General features: G+C 34.4%; 2 protein-coding genes across 5 annotated transcripts in view; one reads left to right on the plus strand and one right to left on the minus strand.

The window, feature by feature from the left end:
• The window catches only part of LOC125645461 (glutamate-rich protein 3-like), a 33014-nt gene extending 18685 nt beyond the window's left edge, over positions 1 to 14329 (minus strand). Inside the window, exons 1-12 of one of the 4 annotated variants that reach the window (XM_048870999.2) lie at positions 14144 to 14312; positions 12122 to 12215; positions 11546 to 11743; positions 8417 to 8560; positions 7382 to 7489; positions 6683 to 6880; positions 5886 to 6026; positions 4924 to 5128; positions 3789 to 3975; positions 3459 to 3595; positions 3198 to 3314; positions 79 to 138 (exon numbers count right to left, since the gene is read on the minus strand). In XM_048870999.2, coding sequence (XP_048726956.2) covers positions 79 to 138; positions 3198 to 3314; positions 3459 to 3595; positions 3789 to 3975; positions 4924 to 5128; positions 5886 to 6026; positions 6683 to 6880; positions 7382 to 7489; positions 8417 to 8560; positions 11546 to 11743; positions 12122 to 12215; positions 14144 to 14163 — 1609 coding nt within the window. In that variant the 5' untranslated portion in view covers positions 14164 to 14312. Of the gene's footprint in view, positions 1 to 78; positions 139 to 3197; positions 3315 to 3458; positions 3596 to 3788; positions 3976 to 4923; positions 5129 to 5885; positions 6027 to 6682; positions 6881 to 7381; positions 7490 to 8416; positions 8561 to 11545; positions 11744 to 12121; positions 12216 to 14143 lie in introns of all 4 variants that reach the window. The other 3 variants (XM_048871000.2, XM_048871001.2, XM_056140808.1) reach the window with 3 other exon arrangements.
• A 312-nt stretch (positions 14330 to 14641) lies between these two features.
• Positions 14642 to 26407, plus strand: LOC125648353 (very-long-chain (3R)-3-hydroxyacyl-CoA dehydratase 2-like). The gene is made up of 7 exons (XM_056140815.1): positions 14642 to 14764; positions 18860 to 18977; positions 19419 to 19526; positions 21463 to 21584; positions 24080 to 24119; positions 25381 to 25519; positions 25979 to 26407. Exons 1-7 carry the CDS (start codon positions 14661 to 14663, stop codon positions 26056 to 26058), a joined length of 711 nt encoding a protein of 236 aa, XP_055996790.1. The 5' UTR covers positions 14642 to 14660; the 3' UTR covers positions 26059 to 26407.
• The last annotated feature ends 500 nt before the right edge of the window (positions 26408 to 26907 follow it).

Raw genomic sequence — 26907 nt, forward strand, 5'->3', positions numbered from 1 at the left:
CTTTGAAAACAAGAATTTGGATTCAGAAGTACATGTATCTGCTATTGTTTTAGGGAATTCTGGGTAAAAACAACTAACCTTTTTCCTCATCCTTCTTTTCATCTTCCACATCATCGAAATCATCTTCATAATCATCATCTACAAAAAAGGATATCAGAATATGATATGAAAATGGATATGGAAATAATTAAGGTAAAGCTTAATTATTCCTGAAATCATGAGAACAATTTTGAAATGCTGTGCATCAAGAGAGACAAGTAAGTATGATTAAATGAAAACAAATCTGGAGTAATTCAAGAAAATGTCTATTAATTCAAAATCATTTCCAAAAAGGTCCTTTATATACATGTACATGTATCACACTATTGTCAAGTTTTGTTTTATTCACAAATTAACTAACTTTAATTTGTATGCAGTATTATAATAAACATGTATGTGATTATTACAAAAACACAAAAAATTTTCATTCATCATCATAACATCATAGTGAGGTAGTCTGCTATTACGATGCTTACAATATCAATGAAGATTATTATTTGTGTTTGGTAGTGTGATAGTGATGGCAACTTTTACATAATGGTAACACATTCACAGACGACACTGAGGTCATAAGCAGAGGATTGCCATTGTTAAAAGTAAATGATCCACTCATATTTAAATCGAGGTCTTCAGAAGGACAGAAGTTAAAACAGCAGGAACACCAAATGCTTTTCAGGATGATCAAGAAGGATTAAAGTGCATAATACCAAGACTAGGTGATGGTAACACACAGATACGATTAAGGACACAGAGCAGGGGTACCTGTTTCCTTAGGGGAAACAACTTCTTCCTTAATGTCCTCTTTTATAACTACTCTCTGGTTCTCCTTTTTCTTCGATTTGTGTACTGTATTAAACAAGGATATACATGTACTAAGTTCACATCTGGTGTATTTTTTTTTCAAACAAGAAAGCTGCACAGATTGGAATTTGACACAATCCAATGACAAATATTGACTAATTAAATCGTAAATATTCACATCTAGTAACACAATGCATATTGTAAATATTCACATCTAGTAACGCAATGCATATTGTAAATATTCACATCTAGTAATGCAATGCATATTGAATAATAATAATACTTCCATCACCCATACATAGCTCTATGCACAAACAGTTAAGCATTCCTTCAAATACCAATTGCACTACAAGAAATGCAACTTGAAAGCCATAAAAATAAAAGTTCCATGGGTCATGTTGCTCACATCAACACCTAGAGGTTTGGAGACAATAAATGTCTATCTGGGCTTCATGAGGTTGCATGCACATACATTTTTGAAACAGTTGTGTAAATTTGTATACATGTATACTGAAAAAAGATTTTAATCCAAAATGGTAAACTTTGAACCCATTGTGATTCTGCCTTGGCCCCTAGGATCATACATGTGTAGCATGAACAAATCTGAAACTACACTACATGAACATGCTTGTATATTTATTTGACAATCTGTACACTTGTGGTTATTGAGAAGATGTTTTTCAAAGAGTTTCTTACTTTTAAAACTTGTTTTTATAACTTTTAACTTTTTTAAAAGACACCTACTACAGTGTAGTACAGTCAAACACAGTTACAGCAAACACACTTACAATGAATTCACGATTAAAGTGAAGTACTACTACAGTGTAGTACAGTCAAACACAGTTACAGCAAACACACTTACAATGAATTCACGATTAAAGTGAAGTGATTTTCATTCCCTGTAGTTTTATAATTATGAACTTATTAGATATAATTACGTTTATAACCAATCTAAATTGTTCATCCCCAGTACTTAGCTATAAGCATGTTCTACTGTATCATGGTTTTGGAGTAGAAGACTTTTTAAACACCCAATCTCATTCTAACTTTATCTTAATTATCTCCATTTGTAAATGGACATTGCCCTTTAATTAAATTGACTCGATTCCTCATCACCTAAGGACAATTTATGGCAAATATAAGTGGAATTAGTCTTGTGGTTCTTGAGAAGAAATATATGCAGAAAATGTGAAAAGTTTAAAAATGTCAGATGACTGACAGATGATGGATTTTGATGGAAAAAGTTCACTTGAACTTTTGGCTCAGGTGATTGGGGGCTAAAATTCCCATGTATCCTTTTGGTATAAAAAAAAATATGGGCAGAAATGGTGATAGAGCATCAAATGCTACCCGACATGTCCTGTTACCAGACATTTTAAACATTTACCTGGAATATAAGAATAAAAGAATTAAAAGTTTGTTTTCAAAGCTCTTCTATTTTTTTATCATGAAAGTTCAACCATGAAAACAGGGGACATGGGGACATAGTCATGGCTATTGTTGTTTATTTCCATGGTATTGATTTTGGCACTATTGTCTCTTCCATCTTTCCCCAATATCTAAATGGTCATCATCATAAATTGTACGGATGGCATTACTTTCAAAACCACAAAACTCTGAGCAAGATCTAAATCCAATTAAAATTCATTGGAAGACATGTTTTTATTTTCAACTTCAACACAAGTGCAATTGTTTGACCATTTTATTGGCCACATGTTTGGCCATATAATCAAAAGTACAATGGCATGCATAAATGAAAGTACATGTACATGCCCATTGTTGGCTTACAATTCTGAGAAAGCAAGTTGTTGATGGTCTACATAAATACACATTTGATGTGTAATTATGATTAGGCTACTAAAGAAATTTTTATCAAAGGAAGTTTTTGTTTGCTTGAATGTCAGTAAATAATCATGATCTTTTAATTTTCATTTTTACCAGAAAGTTTGTCTAATCAGGTTCAAGGTTATATCGAACAATTCACAATTTCACCACAAATTTCCGCCAGTCTAGCGTCTTTCACCATTTCTGTATGGGCATCAATTATTTGATTGCAACCACATGATAAAATCAAAAATCGATTTCTTGATGAATACAATAGAAAATTTAAGACTGTCCACCTTATATCTATACATGCACAGTAACAGACCAAAAGGGAGAGTGCTAGATTGACTCGCAGCTTCAATGGAAATAAAAAAAAAATTGGATGCAATAGAAAAGTCATGCTCCAAAGTCTGTTTTACCAAATTTTCATGCGACAAATAAACTCATAAGACATAACTGGCATTCTATGCTTTCTAGCTCATGACTTTTGGTACATATGGTACATATTAGCATGCTATAACACAGAGATCTACCATTATTCTCAATATCCTCTGGAGGGCTGGGTTCAATGTAAGTGTCATATTTGATCTTTTGTTGGGTGGAATCCTCCTCCACAGGAATTTCCACATTTTCCTCTTCCTCATCCTTAACTGGGTAGTGATATAGAGAGTAGCAATTCTCAACAATCAAAGAATAATTAATATACTCTGTTGGTAAATATTTTCTCACTTTTTACCCCTGAAATTTACAACACTTAGGACATTTTAGTTCAGATTTTTTTTTTTTTTGCCTACCTCCATCATTAAGGTCTTGTACATGACGTCTGTCAACAACAATGACTTCCTCTTTGAGTTGCTCAGGCTGTTTCTGCCCTTTGGTTTTCGGAGGCCTCCTCAAAGACCGTGGACTAGCTTGGGAGTTAAGCTTACACCTATAATGTACAAAGCACTGGAAAACACTGCCCTCTTTCAAATGTCTTCAAAACTTTCGTGTTATTAAGTCAAATTTGGTTACATAAAGTTTATAATTATTGTTAAACACTGAATGGATTCTCTCTCTCTTTCCCTTAGCTTGTTTGATAATTTTTTTCTACAAGAAATTACCGTTAACTTCTCTTGACTTACTTGTAGCATGGAGTAGCACCTTCCACTTTCAGTAGACTGAAGTGGCCCATCTTTCCACCAAGTTTCACCCCTTTTGCATGCCTGTACTCACAGCATGTGCTGACACGACTATCCACTCGTCCATCCACAAAGATGGACAAACTGAAGGGATAGCCACGATGACGACGAGAAATAAAGCTAAACGTGTCTACAAAATACATTTTAATAGAATGACATCAATTCATTTTTACCCCATGAATAATTAAACTATAGATTCCAATTAAAAGCAAAAAATTAATATCTGCATTGCATAAAATTGTGAGAAGCTATACCCTTGTGGATTCTAAAGGTTTGCGTTCATTTGCACTGAACACACACACAGATATATATATATATATATATATATATATGTGGAATGTGGAATTATGATAGTGAATGGTGGACTCTAAAACTAAAACCACAGAATTTCTAATAAATGCTTCTCTGCAATTTGAAACTGCATTTAATATTTTGTTGCAATCATTTAATCATGCTATTTACTGATTTGATGTTGTAATTCTTTTTATATATACCAATAAGACTTCAATTAAAATCGGTCTTATTGTGTAGACAATACAAGAGAGATAACTCTTTTTTCCACCTTAAAAAATAAAATATTGACTTTATTATCCATTGCACATCTGTACAGATAAGATCAACATCAAATAATTATGCTTTTGAAATTATATTTTAAGTGTCAGATGCAGTTTTTGTTGTTTTTTGTTGTTGTTTTTTTTTTTTTTAGGTATATTGTCTCTAAAACATGCATCTAGAATCATTTAATTCATGAAAAAAACGTGTATGACCATGGAAAACAAGAGTGACCATGAGAAACATGTGTGACCTTGAGAAATGTGTGTGACCATGAGAAACAATATGTGTGACCGTGAGAAACATGAGTGACCATGAGAAACATGTGACCATGAGAAATGTGTGTGACCATGAGAAATGTGTGACCATGAGAAACATGTGGACTTTGCAGATATTTTTTATGCAACTATGTAGACTTTGGAATACATTAATGAACATCTTTCTCAAAAAATTTACTTAATGTCTGCACAGATATAGTAATTCAAAACAATATTCTCTGTACTTAGCCTGACAGAGCTCTACATACCACCAGGCTTCAGGTTTTCTCTGAATACAGGGAGAGTGTTTCCTCCACAGTGCTGCTGGTCAATGGTGACATTCTGTGTGGGGTCATACTGGTCTCTGGGGAGGGTCAGGTTTGGTCCATGATACTTCATCGTAATTTCACAAAGGGTTTGTACTTCTCCTTGGTGCATCATGGCCGGTTCCTGTCGATGCAGCATCAGAGTCCCCTAAAAAGGTCAAAAGGTCAAATCACATCTGCACTACCATCATCATAGTACAATTGAATTGAAATGTTGCTGATTTGACGACTCAACATCAATAAAATAAAAAACATAGATCTTATAACTACATAAAGTATATACTGGCCGGTGTATGAAAATTTATAATTACTCTCATGCAGATAAATGATTCTACAGTTTCGTGAAATGTATAACATGCATAATACATGACCAAGCAATAACAACTAGGTGACATCGCTAGTATTTATCTAATAATTGTAAAAGTCACAAGCATAAAAAATAACTTAAATCTATGAATAGGAAAGCTCAAAAACACTAAAATGCCACATGTAGAAAATATTTGCCCAAATTCTTGCATTATCACCAATATGTGAAAGAAACATTGTGTTTTAAACTTTAATTTCCTTATGTTTTAAAAGCCAAGTCGAAAAACTGTTACTTGTTATTAAGTATTAGGCAAATATTTTCCTTCATATGTTATTGTACATTATATTTATCCCATTGCACTACTTTTCTATCAATCTCATTATGAATTAAATGAGCTACCATTCAATTAGAAAAAAAGATATATCATTCTACAAATACAAAATAAGGAATCATTAGCATCAATAAATTCTACATGCATTTCCCAAGTTCTGCTCTTTAAAGCAATTTCCCATCATCATGCAGTTAGGATACTGAGGCATGCTAAAATGAACATGTTACAACACAAAAAGGGTGGGTGTGCAGGATATACATTGCATACTTCCACAACTCTGGGTCTATTTAGGGGCCGCCTGGACTGGCTGTTTGCTGGGCCTCGGGTGGGAGTACTCTTGGAGGAGTGTTCTTTGTCAGAGCTTACACTATAACTCCTCTCAGAACTTTTCTCTGATGAATGTGCTGACTGAAATCCATGGGCAATTAATGTTGGTATTATCAGTGAATGATTTCAATGAGATTAGTAAGTGGAGACCGAGAGGTCCATGGGCTGTGTGGGTCACCTGAACATCATGCAACATCTTTTTCAATCTTTCACCAAAGCTTAACTCAATGACAAACAGATATTGATACTAAGGCAAACATAAATACTGTCCATCATACACAGATTGTCTGCTAAATTTACTTATCCAGGAGTGAAGATTTAAGACAATGTATTATTTTTCAAAGAGGAGAAAGGAGCCTTGAAATCACTTGTTCTTCTATCCCTAAGGATGACATTTATAAAATTTGCTCAGTAGTTTTGAAGATGAAGTTGAAAATTTGCAAAAGTTTATGCATGGCTCTATATACACAACAGACAGGTGGATGACAATAGTCACTTGAGTGAATCAGGTTTACTTTCAGATCAAACAATGTGATCTTAAGTACTAAACAAATTTAGAAAAAAATCTGAAAGAATATTTCTGATTTTGAATTAGGTCGGCTTATACAGAGTTCTTTTGAGGCAGATGTTGAAAAAGACTTTAGACTGACAAATGTTTACACAAAAGTTTTCAGTACATATCGGAGAACAGAAGAAAGAAAAACCACACACACAAAACAAAAAGGAGATATGAGTACCTTCTTTTCTCGAGGACTGGTGCTACGCTGGGGTTCTGCTGTCCTCGGACGAGAGCGAAGTTGTGTACGTGACCCCATGCGACTTCCACGTTGGCTCCTGGGAGGCGTGGGGATGGGCGACTGCAGATATGGAGACATCGACTCCTGTTCAATCCGTGATAGGTGCAGGGCATATTTTCTCAGGGCTGCCGAATCAAGCTACTCAGAGAGAAAGAAATAGTTTGACAATTTAACACCTACTAACTTTTTTATATTCACTCACCTGTACTGCTTGAAATAAACTGAAAATCATCAAGATGGAAATGAAACAATGAAGTGTTAAAGATTAGTGTATTGGTATTAAATTTATCTAGAAATTTGCACAGATGTTTTGTGTGCAAATCTTGAAATACTATCATATATCTAATTTGTGTAGTACATGTACTAGCTAGCTGCCAAAAAATTTTGCAAATCATTACAATATTGCTGAAGGCCTTCAAAAATTTGCAAATCTAAATAGACATGCAAAAAATGCTGAAAAATTTAATCAGATTATATGGTAAATATTTATTCATAGTAATTGACATTTCATTTCAACTGTGCGTGGGGTAGATTCTCTTGAAAAATAATTTCATAACTGTCAACATCATATCTAAATTCTGAATTGACCATGAGATAAAGCTTAAAATGAATAGATACACTTCATACAAACTGACTTACAGCATAAAGATGTTTGGTATCAATGTCCTCCGGTTTTGCCTTTGTTGCTCTAAATTCTTCACGGCCATTTGGACTTAATTGACGTCCATGTTCATCCACATAAACAATCTAATTAAGAGACATCATAATGTACCATGCTCCATAATTATCTAATAAACTTTATTAAATATCATTGCAATTAATGTACAGTATTGAATGATATACATGTACTAGTAATGCAATAATTTCTCTACTAAATTTCCATTACATTGTACAATAATCAAATCATTTTCCCACTAAACTTCATTAAATATCATTACATTGAACTGTGTTGAATAATGAAAATTATTTTTCTACTACACTTACTAGATACTTATAAATAGCATTACATTGTACAATAATGAACGATATTGCCATTATTGTCTTTAAGATTTATCCAATATGAAATTGAGAATGTTAATCAGATAAAAAGTTAAATGCCTCGACCCATTCGTATAATGTTTATTTCAAACAATAAAGCATATACACAGACAATTAGAAAGCTTGCAAGCATAAAACACTGTTAGCCTTGCTTTGTGACAAAATTAAATAAAACTGTCATTTAAATTTGAAGAATTATGCTTAAATTTTTTTCTTTATTATCAACTGTAATTTAACATGAAGGGTGTCCTAATGTCATTTTTAAGTATACATATGTATATACTAGCTGAAATAGAATAGTCTAGAATAAAAAATACATTTATTTTTGATAAATGGTCAAAAATAGACAAAATATGAATAATTGCAGACATATATCATGTATATCATAAACTAGCAATTAACATGCAGTCATAAGCAACCTATTTCAAGCAACCTAACGCAGATACAAGACTGCGAGCTTAAAACATTTTCATAATATCTAAATGTTATGGAGGAAATTATAAATATATGGCTGATATATATTTCACTCAGCATGCTCAATTATAAGTACTGTATGTGTAAATATTTTGTGATTTTTAAGCTGATTGATGTTTTAAAAAGAGCTATAGTACTTAATCTGGTCCCTGTGTAACTTACATTGGAGTCATAATGATTCCCAGAGGGCGCACTTTGAGGCCTGTACCTCTGTTGGCTGGCGGTGTCAGGGCGACTTGCAGACCGACTTGAACGTGGGGATAAATATGGTAAAATTTCTTCATCCCCTTTTCTCCCTCGTGAGCTCTAGCATTAAAAAGCGTTAACTGATACAGAATACACATCAAACACCAACAAAGATTTAAAACGTTAATATTAATATTACGACAGATCATATTGTTGTCGATCTTAATCCACCCTAAAGATTGACCCTTCATTCCCAAAATTAAGAATATTAGTTAACACGATGTGCTACTGGATCCAAGCATCGAAAATCTATGATGTCATATTTAGCTTTGTGTTAATCTTCAGGACAAAAATGCTATAGAAACAAACACTCAAAATAATAGTTATTAAATCATAGCATCTCTGGGAAAATCAATATGCTGCAACAGAATTCCACTACAAACAATGTTAAACCAGAATGTACACCTGAAAAGCTACAATCCATTAATAATTGAACACGCAATCTTAGTCCCCGACCTCAGTTTATCTCCATTCAATAACATGACTTCTGCATTCATTAATTCTTTTAGAATGCTTTCAGCCAGTGGGACTACTTCCTGATACAGAGCTTAGTGATTGTTTGACCTGTGTTTGTCAGTCTGTGTGGTACAGATGTCACAGCTATTATACAATAGAACTGTGTTAACATTGCTACACAATTTTTTACAAGTGTAATTAAACAGTCAATCTGCATGGCGGCTAGAATTATATTTATATTTATTACCACCCAACTTCAAAACATTAAAGATTAGATAAGCTGTAAGGATCTTTAAAACTAGATTTCAGTCTTAACCTGTTTTACTTAGTATTTTTCTAATATAATTAATTTGTATTACTAAGGAATATTATAATGGTTTAACGTAATTAAACCGTTCACATAAGTCTAATTAATAACTGTGTGAGTTTTAGCCAATATCTTTAGACTTGAATTTTATAAAGTAGTTAATCTTTCTTAGGGGAACAGAAGTCCAACACAAAAGACTTTTGATTGATAAATTTCTTAATCTGTTCAAAACTGGTAATTAATAGAAGAACCTTTGAAACTCAATCGTTGACTGAAAGTTTTAACAATGCACAGTATTTACTTTTTAAGGTGCAGCAGCACGCCTATTAAATCTAAACTGACAATGAAAAGCTATAATTTCAGTGTACATGCATGTACATATATGCACCAAAGTAGAAATATCAAATAAACTCCAAGTACACATCTATACGATGCATGATTGTAATGTGAGCCCTAAAGGGAAGGATGAAGTACTGGTTGGTTAAAAGCAGTTAGTGCACGACAAAAAAAAACCCTGTAACTCCTCAACATAATACAGAACAATAGCCACTAAACCAACTTTCTCTTCTTCCTCCTCTTCCTCCACTGGGGGTGGTGGGGGTGGGGGTGGGGTGGGGGGTGGGACCCATTTGGTCCGTGGTGACAGGAGAGGCAGTAGGTAGGAGCTGCAGTGTTTGCTATCAGTCTATAACAGTCACAGAGGTAAAAGTAATTTTCTGGATCCAGACAAAAGAAACTGCATGCAATACTGTTTTTCCACAATTCATTTTTGCAAAATATTTCATCAATGTCAGAAAATTGCTTTATATACTTAAAGTATCGAAACATACATATGGGGATAATATACAGACTACCAGGTAGATTATTAAGTGGCATCTGCATACTCAAAATCTCTGTTTTTTGTATCACTCCAAGTTACTGTGATGTGCAATATCACAATACCTGAATACTATATAGTTAAATCAAATATGCAAATGATGCATTCGATTAATTCCATATGTTAAGTCAGATTTGTAGTTTCATAATACATGGTCGATAGCAAAATCAATCTTTGATAGAAATTCCAGATCTAATCAAAACCCTCTAGAGAACAGAGCTCTGAATATAAGAATCGAATTCAGAAAAAAGACTGAAGCACACAGTATACATTTGTTTCTTGCATGAATAAGAAAGGTCTTTTGTTACTCATTATTGATGTGAGATCGATAGTATTGTGATCTTGATCACTCATTCAAGCATTATATATGTTCAATTATCTGTTGTACATCAAGAAAGAGTGGATGCGCTATTGATTACATGATAAACTTGGCAGCAAGACAGTTAATTATAAAATAGAAAATCAGATTTCTAATTACACTTTGGAACTATATAGTTTTTAAGACCAAAACTTTTATGCATTCATGAGTCAGTCTTCCTAATAAAAGATTACTGCCATAAAAATGTATTCAATTAACTTCTCTATACTGTGATATATGCTCCTGATTTAACATTCTGACACCATGAATGTTGTTTGATTGAAAGTACTTGTTATGATTGTAGGGGCATGAAGAAACTAAATCCTAAATTGTGTCCAGGGACAGACAGAGATGTGATTAAGTCATATATATTGTACTATATTTTCTCATGAACTAAAGGAAAATTTACTACACCACATTAATTATCCAAAGCAACTGGCATATGTGTTCCTACAGACCAGCAGGACAGCACTGTGATTAATCATGGTATAAACATGCTCAGCATATAACATCTAATACATCATGATATTGATCGCTACAGATCTGCTCTACAGAAGATGCTGTACTAGCTGTCATTGTCAACCATACTTAATACGGTGTCAGCAAATCAATTGTCATTAGTTCTCACCCGATAACGATTTCGACCAATTTTCTCCTCTTTAACCACAGTTTTATCCTTGAAGGGCATATATATATACATGAATAAAAGTCTTTATACTGAGTTAGAATTACACATCTCGCTGTGTTTATACAAAAGTCAAGTGGTGTCTTAATCAATTAAATTTTCCATTCTTAAATATAATACATCCAAAACCACTTCAAATATTGCCTTTGGGCTTTACTTCATTATCAGATTAACCAGTATTTCTTGAAACAAGCAAACTGGTTGCATGGTGATAATTCAGTTCCTATTCTGACACTTTAAGTTGACATTTTAATTAACTAAGATTTTTCCTGATTTTGAAGTTTAATCAATTTATCTTTACAAAGAGTATGTAGCACCTGTACAGTTCTGAGTCTGACTTGCGTTTGATAATTGAAGCTTACCCGCACTCTTCTAACAAGTTCTATCTTTGCAATCTCCTCCAGTTTTCTTCGGATTTCTACCTGTCGGGTGCGTTCCATGTCTAGTGTCTTATGAACGATGGCTTGTGACAGCAAATCTTTAACATGTTTTTTGTGCTCTTTCCTAGCCATGTTGAGTCGGTACTGATTTTCTGATACCAGTTCTCCACGTTTATTTACCTAAAATAGGAATGTTCAAAATTAAATGTTGTTACAGTAATATTTAACAGCTTCTGGGAGTGTATCTTGATCTACATCACCATATGTATAGGATGTAATTCACCCGCTTCGATTTTTTTTTTCATTCTGATGTTTTCGGGAAAAACAAAAAAGTCGGAGAGGGCTAGCTATACATATTGTAGCTAGCATATAGACTATGAACTGGTAATCCAACCAATATAATTATATTGTATCAATGATTATTTTGATGAAATTTTCCAGGGATATTAAACCTCATGAATATTCCTCATTCACAATCAGATAAATGGTCTTTAAATATCAAGAGTGACGGAACTTTCAATTAACAGTTCTATTCATCTATGGAGTAAATGTGCTCACCAGTCCTGCCTTGCGCAAGTGTCTTCTCATGCGAGTGTTGGAGAAGTAGCCAGCCAGATTTCTGTCTGTCAGGCTGCTGTAGGTGGCCAGAGGCCTGAAATCAAGTAAATTAAGACACAAATGTCAAAATCGTCACATTCATTATTAGTGTACACACAACTGTAGTGTATGTATTAATTTAGGAAAAGATTTAATTATTTACAATCGAATCATATTATAAATGCATTACATCATCACTAGGTATTCTAATTCTTCTTAGTGTAGCTCCACTATAGCTATATATAAGCTGATATTAATAAAAATTATATAATGATTCATAATTTAAAACCCCTCAATAATTATTAGGTCATTATGCATACAGTCACAAGGAAATTACCATTATGGTTTATAAAACTTCATGCATATAAATTGATCAATGAAAAAACATAGATTTAAAAAGTCCACATCTGGAACTTGCTTCTGATTTATACATTCAGATTCTATCTAACAATTTAGGATCGACATTTATTTCCATGTATTACAGTAGTGTCCTAATCTCATTTGCAGTGATAAGAAACAAACCCCTGCTTGTGTGACATAAAAGTAAACACAGTTTTAAAATTAGATTCAGCATACATACACTAAATTACAGGTTAAACCAGGTATTTGTTGGCACAAATATTGATTGAAAGTTAAACTTCGAAACCAGGAGAGACATCTGTTTGTTCAATGCAAACATATATAAAATTCATTTAAAAACATCATAAAAATTATAGGAACCTCTATTTCATTTTTTTTATTTTTTTTTTTAAATTGCATTAATACCATAGACATATGTTAGATTAATGCAATTATGGTGTAAATATTCAAGTGCAGTATTTCAATAATATTAACATCATAGATGCATGCAGTAATGTTGCTTTTATGTTCAAATTCACTGCCAGTCTATATCTAAAGCTATTATATAACCAATTCATTCCAGACTTCATTATATGCATTTTTGATCATGCATAATTTCATACCAGTTAAATGTTAACCATACCCATTTGTAAACATGAATTTTTAAATTTAAGCATTATTGCATGTAAGTGGCAGCCAGCCAGGTATTTTATCAAGTTTATTTAAAAAAGCTGACCAAAATAAATTTTAGCTTTATAATGTCAACCACACAAACAAGGTTTGTTTTTTGTTTGGTTTTTTTTTTTTTTTGGTTAAACTTGGCCTAGCTGATATTAAAAACTAAAGAATTGGTAAAGTTTGAGAATGAACAAATCAACAAGTTTATATATGTGCCCCATAGCCTATTGGAGTGGTCTAAACCCTTGGCTAATCTTTCCATTTTGAGTTTTGGTAATTTACTTCTTCTATCTATTCTATACACATGATACAGTGATTGGATATACACATCAGATATCTTATCTAAGTGTTTAGTTGTTTAAAAAAAACAAATTTTTTTGTTTCTTTATTTTTTCACTTCCTCTAGCACATCTTTATAAAAGAGTAAAAGTTGGGGGGGGGGGGGGGCTACTGATTCTGATTACAGATGTATTATTGGAGGTTTGTTACACTGTTACAGGTTGAACAGAGGTAAAGAGAGCATAATTAAGTGTTGTAAAATTAAATCATTAACTACCTAATCAAATAGATAATTAAATTATTCCTCTGAATATTCCTTACTCAAATGCACATACTGTCATTAAAACATTGCCTATGAAATGAGTATATTTGTATATATATATATATGTATTCTCTTTAAAGAAGTGGACATGTAGGTTATGCCTGTTCACTAGAACTCTAAACTGAGAATTGTATCTATAGGCTACATCATGGTGAATGACCTTCCAGCAGTGACTTGGTGTTCATCTTCATGGCATGACTTGGTGAAGTCATTCCATAACTAAGTATAAATTGTATTCCAACAGCCATACCGCCGAACATTTTGATATGAATATTTTCTTTCAGTGCGTCAGGTCTAATGGCGTACGAACTTGTGTTTGTCGAAATGTAAAATTTTGTGACTAAGAAGGAGATAAATCAACTTACCCTTCATAAACGTGACTCATTTTCAACTATTGCTTACTCTTCTATTCAATGAATCGATTCTATCATATATCCATTTTGATATTTACTCCATCATGATGATGTGAAAAACTTGCAGGAATAACAGTTTTCAACAAAGCTCGTCGCCGGGGTGAACCACGTGATCAAACAAAGTGCGAGGCTTTCGGGAGTCTTCTGACTATTCCTTGCTTTTAGACGAAAAAACACGTCGTCGTCCGATAATACGGAAATAATTGAAACTGTATAAAGAACAAAATGATAATAAGATAATTTTATATCCGAAGAAATTATATTGTATATATGTATATACATATTGCTATTCTTAAAATCAAATAGTTTCACTATTGAAATAAGTATAAAATGTTACAAAAGTTTCAAATAAAGCAAGATTTTTTTTTCAAATAATTAATTAGCCAAATTATTAGACTTTTCAGATTTTCGGATTAGAAGTCATCCGTTTGGTAACAATTCTTTACTTTACACATTACTTGACGGCATCATGGCGACCAAAGGTGGAAAGACAGCTCCGGCTCAAAGTTCAGAGGATGAAAATGGTCTTTCCGTTGCTTATCTTGTTGCTTACAATGTTTGTCAGATGATAGGGTAATATATGTATATTCATTTCATTATTGTTATTATATTTTGTTGTTGCAAAAGCATTATTTATTCGATTGCGTGCCTTGCGCGGCTCCGCTTCATATATATTATTCTCTTTAGAGAAGTCGAGAGGCATAGCCTTCATCGACTTCTCTTCGCAAGCATTCATGTTTTGATTCTGGAAAACGTGTAAATGCCGGAGTCGGTGACAATTTATGCTTCGACCGACGTTTCGACTCAGATGTGCCTGGATTTACGCAATAGACAACTTGTTTTCAAACCTTTAACAACAATACACAAAACCGTCACAAGGAAATCAAAACTTACTTGCTTTTAATCCATTTTCAACATGCCCCTGTCCCGGGATAAAATTTTTACATAGAAATATATAGGAAAAATCTTAAAGAATCTTCTCAAGAACCACTGAGCCAGAAGAGCTTAGATTTACATGAAAGCTTCCTGACACAGTGTAGAATCAAGTTTGTTAAAATCATTGCCTCGGGAGGGGGGGGGGGCAATTGGGGATCAAATTTTTACATAGAAATGTATAGGGAAAGTCTTTAAAAATCTTCTCAAGAACCACTGAGCCAGAAGAGCTAAGATTTACATGAAAGCTTCCTGACACAGTGCAGATTCAAGTTTGTTAAAATCATGGCCTACGGGGGTAGGTTGGGGCCACAATAGGGGATAAAAGTTTTACATAGGAATATATAGGGAAAATCTAAAAAATCTTCTCAAGAACCACTGAGCCAGATGAGCTAAGATTTACTTGAAAGTTTTCTGACAAAATGCAGATGCAAGTTTATTCAAATCATTTCCTCCGGGGGTAGGTTGGGGCCACAATAGGGTATCAAAGTTTTACATACAAATATATAGGGAAAATCTTAAAAAATCTTCTTCTCAAGAAGCATTGGGCCAAAGAAGTTGACATTTACATGAAAGCTTTCTGACATAGTGCAGATTCAAGTTTGTAAAAACCATGGGTTCCAGGGGTAGGTTGGGGCCACAATAGGAACTAAGGTTTTACATGCACATATACATTATACATATGTATATGGGAAGTCTTCAGATATGGGCCAAGGTGAGCGATGTGGCCCACGGGCCTCTTGTTTTTTCTTGTTAGAATAATCTAAATTCCTTTTGAAACTTTAGTATTGTTTGCAGTCGATTATACAGTGGAACTCCGTTATTACGTTCCCCCTTTATTACGTTAGTCCGCATATTACGTTGGAATTTCAAAGCACAAAACCATTTCTTAACAAACCTACATAAAATAGACCTCGTTATTACGTTGTCCTAAAATGCCGGGACTCGGTATTACGTTGTAAATATTCCGACAAAAACGTAATAAACCCCTAATTATTCAATAGTGATTCTCAAAATAATAAGCCATTCACACCTTGACTGCCTGAGGCAGTCACCACGTAAATTTCCTGGTCTGTTTGGGGATTAGAGACGCTTGACTGATCACGCTTCGATAGATCTAGCGACATCAATACAGGTGAATACCCCGTATAGAAGCCAGTGATAAACAATTAAATTATGTTTATTTAGAAATTGTACTCTATGAAATTTACTTCATTTTTCATATTTTGATAATCAAAGAAATAATTTCTCAACCACCTGCGTGTTCAGCATAGTGTGATTACCTTCGCTATTAAAACTCTATTCACGGACAGCTTTGGTACCAAACAAGAAAGACAAAATTTATCGTAGCAATGTTACAACCGCTTGGGTAACTGCTTGGACATAGGTGACTAAAGGTGTTCAATTAAAAAATTGTTCGTTGTTTGGACATGCAGCTTGGGTGTTCGTAAATCTCGTCCATACATACACCAATCTATCGGCCGATTTGTGCACGGCATTTACCTCAGTAAATATTTTAAAATCCCTTGATGCGCACGTGATTTTAGTGCCATCATTTAGCGTTATAAATAAAATCTTCGTGCATCATTATATTTTTTTTTTATGTGGATTGCGCTTAAATTGTTCTCCGTGCATGTTTATCGTTGGTGAGAAGTGTGCAAGTGTTGGGTATCGTGTGCGTTTTGTGTCTATAGTTTTGTTGTTTTTTGGGTGGGATTTTTTTTATTGTGTTGTGTATTGTGTAATTAGAGAACTTAATAAAAACTATGTTTTGTTATTTTTCAATACGAATGTTGAATACGAACCGGAACAAGTTATTGAGAGAAATTTACATGAACGCATTGTTTTAAAGTTGAACAAAATGGCGGTCCAAACGAATGCAGAAAAAGCAACGTTTATCAAAACATCCTTATGTATCCTACACCGAAATAAAGAAAAGGGATAAGAACATGAAGAATTACGGACATTAAAGATAAGATGTAAATAAAACAAAGTATCATAGTCTTTTAAACAAAGAAACAGTAAAGATATATTCACACACCCCTTCACGGAGTACCAACGGATGATATACAATTTCCAAATGATATTTTTAACGGATTTAACTGGGAACGTTTATTACGTTGCCCCCGGTATTACGTTATTTTATCGTGACAAAATGGAAAACGTAATAACGGGGTTCCACTGTATACAATTTGTATTTGATGCCATATTACATATGCCTAATGTTTACATATATTGTCCTGGTAGCATGACTTTTACAAATAGAAATAACAAGTATTTAGATCTGCCACTATCAGTCGTATTAGTCCCCTACTGGCAAAGTCGAGGGGACTTTAGGTTTGCGCTCCTTCCGTCTGTCTGTCAGTCCAGTTTTCCGCACTTTTTTTCTCTGTTCTTGCATACATTCATTTGATATTTGGTATGTCGCTTTACCATAACAAGTTACAGATCAAGTTCGAATTTCATCTTGGTCCGTTGATTTTTCACTTAGTTATGGCCCTTGGACTTAGAAAAATAGCATAAATAATCAGTTTTCCGGCTTTTTTTGGTTGTGTTTGCAGATATTCATTTGATATTTGGTACATTCCTTTGTCATAACAAGTTACAGATCAAGTTTGAATTTGGTCTCGATCATTTGATTTTTCACTTAGTTATGGCCCTTGGACTTAGAAAAATAGCATGAATTAAAAGTTTTCCAGACTTTTTTTGGTTGTGCTTGCAGATATTCATTTGATATTTGGTACGTTGCTTTGTCATAACAAGTTACAGATCAAGTTCGAATTTCATCATGGTCCGTTGATTTTCCATTAAGTTATGGCCCTTGGACGTAGAAAATAGCATGAATTGTTAGTTTACGTCCAAGTTTCTTATCTCTGTAGATAAGAATTAAGAATACTACACTCATTAAAACTTCTAGCATAGTAATACAACAATATAGCTAAATTATTCATGATCATCTACATGTCACAGTTTATTGACTTGGTTAAAGACCTAAACCTAATTATAAATTTGTCTTTTTTTGGGTCTAGTTTCTACTCGAATAGTAGTTGATTTCCAACCATTCCTATCCTGGTTCCCCAATTTTCCCTTTTACCATAACCTACATAATGAACTTTGAATATTGTTGTGGTACAGTAATTTTTGCAACCGGTAGGGGACTATGTATTGCCATGCAATACTCTCAGAATGCTTGTTATGACATATGTCAAAACGTAGACATGACGTCACACATCATCTTACCCTGCCTTTCATAGACATTGCACTTCGTTAAACTTTACACCTAATGGTGCACTGAATTTTCGAGCTAGGAGACCACAAGATTAGGATGATAATCCTCATAAATTCACAATCATAGTCCAAGATGTGACTTTGCAAGATCTTAGTCATTTTTGACAAGGGACATCTGGGATTTAACAAAAATTTCTTGTTAAAGTTTTAGATTAGTTTGGATTATTTTGCACACTTTAGTCATTAGAGCCCTTCGCTCGCTACAAAGAAAGTGTAAAAATAGCTAAATTCAGCAATTTACAGAAGACCTTGATCTTACATGATAGTTATCACAACTCCAGTAGTGTTAATCTCGGCGAGATTTGTCGAGGCTAGATATTTGGACTGACGTGTAGTCTAAATATCTAGCCTCGACAAATCTGACTGAGATTTCAGTAGTGTTACTGACGATGTCGTGTCAGTGTCATGAAGAAGAATGCATGTATATGTGTGTTTCATTTGTTGTAGATGGACCTTCTTAATGATTAAATTGATTCATCACATGGCCACAGAGTGGACTGTTGTGGGTTTATATGATGAAGTTGCAACTTTCCTGAATATTTTTCAAACAGCTGCAGTATTAGAAGTAAGTTTTGTTTGATTTGATAGTACAGTGAAATCTGTTTAGTCTAACATGCTCTAGGAGACAATTTTGTTGTTGTATTGACATCAGATTTCACAGTGTAAATAAAGATCCGGGCGGGGATTGGGGAATTGAAGTAGGGTCGGAATTAACAACAGAATAACCAGGTGTCAGAGTAAATGTGTTTAACTGTATATTAAGAAATAGTGAAGGTATATATAGTTGAATTCCCTCACATTCCATAAAGTTGAAGTCACATGTACTTGTAGTGACAGAAAATTAATTGGATTTTTCAGCATCTTGATTAGTATTGTGCTAAAAATTTCATATATTTTATATAGTAGAATGCAATACTGCACTTTCTTTTATCAGTGACAATTAAATTACAGACATGCATTTCACGTATACCTTTTTCTGATTATCAAATCCTTTTTAATATTACAGATTCTCCATTGTGCCCTAGGCTTGGTCAGATCCAATGTTGTATTGACAGCTTTCCAGGTGTTTTCTAGGGTATTCCTGACTTGGGCAATTACATATAGTGTGCCCTCAGTAAGTTTTCTCCTTACTTCACATACAGTACAGTGTCTCTCATTTAGTTATATCCCTACCACACAGACAGTACAGTGTGTCCTCAGTAAGTTACACAGACAGTACAGTAAGTTACACAGACAGTACAGTAAGTTACACAGACAGTACAGTAAGTTACACAGACAGTACAGTAAGTTACACAGACAGTACAGTGTGTCCACAGTAAGTTACACAGACAGTACAGTAAGTTACACAGACAGTACAGTAAGTCACACAGACAGTACAACGTGTCCTCAGTAAGTTACACAGACAGTACAGTAAGTTACACAGACAGTACAGTAAATTACACAGACAGTACAGTGTGTCCTCAGTAAGTTACACAGACAGTACAGTAAGTTACACAGACAGTACAGTAAGTTACACAGACAGTACAGTAAGTTACACAGACAGTACAACGTGTCCTCAGTAAGTTACACAGACAGTACAGTAAGTTACACAGACAGTACAGTAAGTTACACAGACAGTACAGTGTGTCCTCAGTAAGTTACACAGACAGTACAGTGTGTCCTCAATAAGTTACACAGACTGTACAGTAAGTTACACAGACAGTACAGTAAGTTACACAGACAGTACAGTGTGTCCACAGTAAGTTACACAGACAGTACAGTAAGTTACACAGACAGTACAGTAAGTTACACAGACAATACAGTGTGTCCTCAGTAAGTTACACAGACAGTACAGTAAGTTACACAGACAGTACAGTAAGTTACACAGACAGTACAGTAAGTCACACAGACAGTACAACGTGTCCTCAGTAAGTTACACAGACAGTACAGTAAGTTACACAGACAGTACAGTAAGTTACACAGACAGTACAGTAAGTTACACAGACAGTACAGTGTGTCCTCAGTAAGTTACACAGACAGTACAGTGTGTCCTCAGTAAGTTACACAGACTGTACAGTAAGTTACACAGACAGTACAGTGTGTCCACAGTAAGTTACACAGACAGTACAGTAAGTTACACAGACTGTACAGTAAGTTACACAGACAGTACAGTGTGTCCTCAGTAAGTTACACAGACAGTACAGTGTGCCCTCGTTAAATCTTAATCATACTACACGGACATTACAGGGTGTCTTCATAAGTTTTATCTGTACCTGTCACTGAGAGAAAAGGTAGGAAATTTTTGTCATGGCCATATCTTTGGAGCATAAAAGCTACAGACATTCACGATGGATGCAAAGTCCGCTTTAACCACTGGTGGTTAAGATCTATCCTATGTTATCTGGACAATTTCAAGGATACTAGGAGAAAACTGTATACTCTTGATGAAACTGTATCTTTGCAGTGTTTAAATTTAATGCTAATTCTTAACTGTAAGGTTCATTATGACCTTGAGGTGTGGCATTAACCTCACCCAAGGTAATTTATTCAAAGTCTAAGTCATAGGAATTCAATTCTTTTCAGAAACATGACTTTGTACTACGTTGCATTTTCCAAGTTCATGCAAATAATTGTATTATTAATGATGTATATTACGTAATAAGTGATAGTATTTTAACGTTATGAATGGAAAGTGGAGGATAAGAATAATATTTTGAAATTGAAGACTTTCAAATTTATTTTGAAATAACCTACATGTAATAAGTGATAGTATTTTAAATAATTATGCTTAATGGACGGTATAATTCATTGTACAGTCTACATTTTCATGATTTAAGTTTGGTATAAAATCTCAGCATTTGGTATTCAATAAAGTTAGGAAATCTTACTCCTGGAATTTCAAATGTTGATGTCTTTTAACTTAATTTTTTTCTTCTTGTTATTAACAATTAAACATTATTCATTCTACATGCGTTTTCATTGATATAAAATTGTGTCCTTGTTCTCATTGATGATTTACAGGAATATCTATGTGTAACTGTTCCTTACTCTGATGTGATTTTTGTGTACAGGTGCAGAATTACTACGGTGTTCTTTTGTTTGTAACGGCGTGGACAATCACAGAAATTATCCGATACTCCTTCTATTTCTTCTCTCTGCTGGGAGGCGTTCCATATTTCATTGTGTGGTGTCGGTAAGTCTGGGCAAGATTTTCAAACACATCAGCATGCAGAGAGTTTTTGTAACATACTTAATCATATTGTCTACAGTGAAGCTGGACATTGTGAAAAATGCTGCTACATGTGCTGGATCAAAGGGGGTCTCTCCCCTCACAATCTCTCACTAAATGTTGCTATTCACCAGTTCATAAAATCTGATATTCATATCAAATGAAAACAATGCAAAGATTGGAGTTCAGTGTGATTTAATGAATTATGAATCGTTAATCTAAAATATTTAAAGACCTTCCAAAAGTGCATTTTATATTCATCAGTTAAGTACATGTATTTTTGTTTTGTTCATATTTTTGTGCAAGAAAATGATTTCAAAGTAAAATGAAATGCCATTCGTTTGTCTATTAATTATTTTCTTCTCTTGAACCTCAATATGACATGGCCAAGTGAAATTCTGTTATCAAAATAAACTTTATGGATATAATCTCCGAGTAGCTAGTTCATTTATCAATAATGAATTAATGCAGACTTTCTATTTTATGACTGTGTCAGTGAGAGATATTTGCTGGAATCGACCAGTCATATGAAGCATGACATACATGTACATGTATTTTGAGTTTAACCTTATCAAGTGATATGTATATTTCATATTAAGTATTATTGATAGATTGCTGTCATAGATTATGCTAAGTTGCAAGCAAGCCTAGTCGTGCATTTATTTATTAGGTCACCTGAATCATTCAGGTGACCTATTGCTATCTGTTTTTGTCCGTCGTCGTGCGTTAACATTTGAACATTTTCAGCTTCTTCTCTGAAACCCCTGAACCAATTTCAACCAATTTTGGCATATAGCATCTGTGGGTGGAGGGGAACAAAAATTGTGAAATTCGTGGTCCCTGCCCAACTGGGGCCTGAGGGGTGGGGCAAAAACCATCAAAATGAGTGTAATTTTAAAAAATCTTCTTCTTTACTCCTGGACATCAAGAAGCCAAACTGTGGGCATAATTATAATGAGCGTTGAGCCCTCTACCAAAATTGTGAAATTCATGGCCCCTGGGGCAGGGGTTCTTGTGTTAGGGTGGGGCTCTATTGGTCATATAGTGAAAATGTAGAAATTCTTTGAAAATCTTCTTCTCTGTCTCTGGGTATTAAGTAGACAAACTAATAGCATGGTAATGATGAGCAAGGATGCCTCTTTAAAAATTGTGAAATTCATGGCCCCTGGATCAGGGGTTCTGGTGCTAGGGTGGGGCTCTATAAGCCATATAGTGAAAATGCATTATTTCTTTGAAAATCTTCTTCTCTGTCCTTGGGTATTAAGTAGACAAACCAATAGCATGGTTATGATGAGCAAGGATGCCTCTTTCAAAATTGTGAAATTCATGGCCCCTGGGTCAGGGGTTCTGGTATTAGGGTGGGGCCCAATTGATCATATAGTGAAAATGCATTTTATTTCTTTGAAAATCTTCTCTTCTGCTGCTGGGTATTAAGTAGACAAACTAATAGTATGATAATGATGATCAAGGATGATTCTTTCAAAACTGAAATTTATGGCCCCTGGGTCAGGGGTTCTGGTGCAAAGGCGGGGCTGATTGATTATATAGTGAAAATGCAATATTTCTTTGAAAATCTTCTGTTTTTGTCCGTCGTCGTGCGTTAACATTTGAACATTTTCAGCTTCTTCTCTGAAACCCCTGAACCAATTTCAACCAATTTTGGCATATAGCATCTGTGGGTGGAGGGGAACAAAAATTGTGAAATTCGTGGTCCCTGCCCAACTGGGGCCTGAGGGGTGGGGCAAAAACCATCAAAATGAGTGTAATTTTAAAAAATCTTCTTCTTTACTCCTGGACATCAAGAAGCCAAACTGTGGGCATAATTATAATGAGCGTTGAGCCCTCTACCAAAATTGTGAAATTCATGGCCCCTGGGGCAGGGGTTCTTGTGTTAGGGTGGGGCTCTATTGGTCATATAGTGAAAATGTAGAAATTCTTTGAAAATCTTTATATTGGTTTTATCTAAGGAGTAAATAACCCTTTTCTTTATGATGTCTCAGACCTAGGTTTTTTAAAAAGGATTATTGATTGAACATAAAAATGACACATGTACTTCATGACCACATAGCTATTCAATGTTTCTTCCATCCAAAAGTAAAATTCTTATATTTAAACACAAACCTAATTCAAACATTGGAAGGTTGTTACATGATACTCAGGTGACCTATAAGGCCCCTGGGCCTCTTGTTTTTTTACATGTAGTTCTGTGACAAATGACAGTATATGTAATCACCCTTGTCGTAAATGATCATGTTTATTCTAGGTACACATTCTTCATTGTTCTGTATCGTAAATGATCATGTTTATTTTAGGTACACATTCTTCATTGTTCTGTATCGTAAATGATCATGTTTATTTTAGGTACACATTCTTCATTGTTCTGTATCGTAAATGATCATGTTTATTTTAGGTACACATTCTTCATTGTTCTGTATCGTAAATGATCATGTTTATTTTAGGTACACATTCTTCATTGTTCTGTACCCTCTAGGAGTAACCGTGAGTATTGAATAATTTAATTTTCACAAGATTTTATCAAACAAACTTGATAGACTACAAAGCTTGGAACTATCTCTGATCAGCTTGGTTCAAATCCTGATCTGATCCGTTGCATTTTCTCCCTTCCTGTTACATTTGGTGCTGTAGACCAGCCCCTGGAACTGACAGGTGAAAATGCTTGCATGGGGATAAAAATCCTGGGTTGATATCTTCAAGTGTGAAGACATCTAAGGAGGGAGGAATGTAGTGGTCAGCCTAGTTCGATTGCTGGTGGCCAGATAGCTCAATTAGTAGAGCACCTGACTAGAGATTCAGGGGGCCTGGGTTTGAATCCCAGTCTGGTTCATTGCATTTTCTCTCTTCCTGTTACACTGAATCAGACAAGGTTTACTGTAGAAATATATATGTTCCAGGGAGAGTTGATAAGGCTATAGTAGTCTAAAGGAGGGAGATGTTATTCTTATACCATAAAGTGGGTGTTTTCTTTGGTTGTCCATTTTTTGTAGATAGAAAAAAATCCGCAAAATTTACAGTCATAATATATGAGCATGTGTGTGCTGCAGAAATTGGAAATGCTGAAAATAATTTAGTACCTTTTAGGGATCAAATTACAAAAATTTCCAACTACAGAAAATACATGTTATATGGTATGATATAGAATTAAGTATGAATGTTCCAGATAGAATTGTTAACTGTGTATATTAGTACAAGGCAGAAGATGATATTTGTATATAATGTGTTAAAGGGAAACTTGATAACTGTCTACAGCATTCCAAGGGAGGAAAATGATATTCATATATCATATAGAATTACATTTACATTTGTATATATGTTCCCGTGGGGATCCGGGTTAGAATAGGTCCTCACTAACCCCATGCTTGTCGTAAGAGGCAACTAAATGGGGTGGTCCTTCGGATGAGACTGCAAAAACCAAAGTCCCGTGTCACAGCAGGTGTGGCACGATAAAGATCCCATCCAGCTCAAAGACCATAAGCGCCAAGCATAGGCCTAAATTTTGCAGCCCTTCACCGGCAGTGGTGACGTCTCCATATGCGTGAAATATTCTGGAGAGGGACGTTAAACAACATACAATCAACCAATCAATCGAGGGAGAATTGATGACTTTCTATAGTGATCTAAGGGAGGGAGGTAGTTATATATAATATAGAATTATGTGTGTTCCAGGGAGAATTGATAACTTTCTATAGTGATCTAAGGGAGGGAGGTGGTTATATATAATATAGAATTATGTGTGTTCCAGGGAGAATTGATAACCGTCTACAGTAGTCTTCGGGAGGTGGAGGAGAAGAAGCTGTATTACTTCCCACTGCCTAATGCTGCCAACATGTCATTCAACTACTTCTACTTCCTGATATTCTTCATGATTATGTATATTCCAAGTAAGTCTCATGGACACAGAAAAAAAAATACCAGGAAAACCTCAGTTGGTTTCTAAAATGTTTTCCCCCCAATTTATTTTTGCATTATTGTATTTAAAAAATTCAAATGCATGCAACAATACATGTGTTTCACTGGATACTTGGAGAGTATCCGAAGGTTTTAGTGTAAGTTGAGTGTTTTTGGAGGTTTTGGTGTAAGTTGAGTGTTTTTGGAGGTTTTGGTGTAAGTTGAGTGTTTTTGGATTAATGTTACAGAGGTCCAATGCACCAAGTAAAACTTGTTACGAAAATAAATATGTACATACGGTACATGAATTTGACTTACTGCACTTCTGTATTTAGACTAATGTGCTACTTAGGTGATAGTGAAACAAGCTCTGTTCAGTGTTGGTTGATATTATTTACTAGTATTTTCATAGATTCTTTTCTGAATCTTAGTTTCTCTCTTTTCACTTGCAGTTTTTCCCCAGTTGTACACTCACATGTTGGCACAGCGAAGAAAAGTCATAGGAAACATTGACAAACCCAAGTCCCAGTGAACATATGATCAGGAGTATGTGTAAACTGTAAGAATGCATGTACATATGTACACCAGGTGTGCAGGAAATGATTGGTACCTATTTTCAGACTGAGTCCACATGAAATTACATAATTATTTTTATAGTGAAAACATTGAAAACTTGATGTAGTAGTTTGTTTTTTTATACGAGTGAAAAATATTGTTAAATGGGAATGCAAGTATTGTGGCCCCATGCTCCAGACTGGTATCATGAAACAATGAATTGACGTGAAGCTGAATATAATGTCTATTGTAATTTGCCAAGTCAGAGCTGGTTGAAGTTTTTTTGTGACAAACTGATGAATGGATGAATAAAGTGATACAAGAAATGATGTGTCTCTCTGCTTACTAACACTTTCTAGAGGTGAAATCTTCATGGTTTAACGAAATACATGTATTCCGATTGCTGGATCTTATTTATAATTGTATATCTACGGTGTTGTCTTTTTTGGTTTTAAGTTGTACACGTTTCATATGATATACAAATTTGTGTGTAGTTTGGTGGTAATGACATACCATGAAGTCAAGAAAATCAGACCATCAAAATACGCAAGTAATTAATGGTACAGAATGGATATACCCTCTCTGATCATGGGGATGTACATGACATAAAATGTTTAAAACGCAAGGTTCTGATGAATTTTATCACATGGTATGTTCATTGATGATACCCAGGAACATACATGTATAAAAGGTCAAGAAATCACCTACTATTGTTGATCAAAAGAAATTTACATTTCATTGTATTTTCCCATTCATTGCAAACTCTCTGTTGTATTCCACAACAACGCTGAGAATATATACATGTATTCAAGTTCCCGCCGTCTGC

Source organism: Ostrea edulis, chromosome 6 (assembly GCF_947568905.1).
Source record: "Ostrea edulis chromosome 6, xbOstEdul1.1, whole genome shotgun sequence".
Classification (NCBI taxonomy): Eukaryota; Metazoa; Mollusca; class Bivalvia; order Ostreida; family Ostreidae; genus Ostrea; species Ostrea edulis.

Excerpts from the sequence above, each read along its gene's own strand:
- LOC125648353 (XM_056140815.1), top strand. The coding sequence starts at position 14,661 with ATGGCGACCAAAGGTGGAAAGACAGCTCCGGCTCAAAGTTCAGAGGAT. Across the intron at positions 19,527-21,462 it reads TTACATATAGTGTGCCCTCA|GTGCAGAATTACTACGGTGT; the intron begins GTAAGTTTTCTC and ends TTTTGTGTACAG. Across the intron at positions 21,585-24,079 it reads TATTTCATTGTGTGGTGTCG|GTACACATTCTTCATTGTTC; the intron begins GTAAGTCTGGGC and ends TGTTTATTTTAG.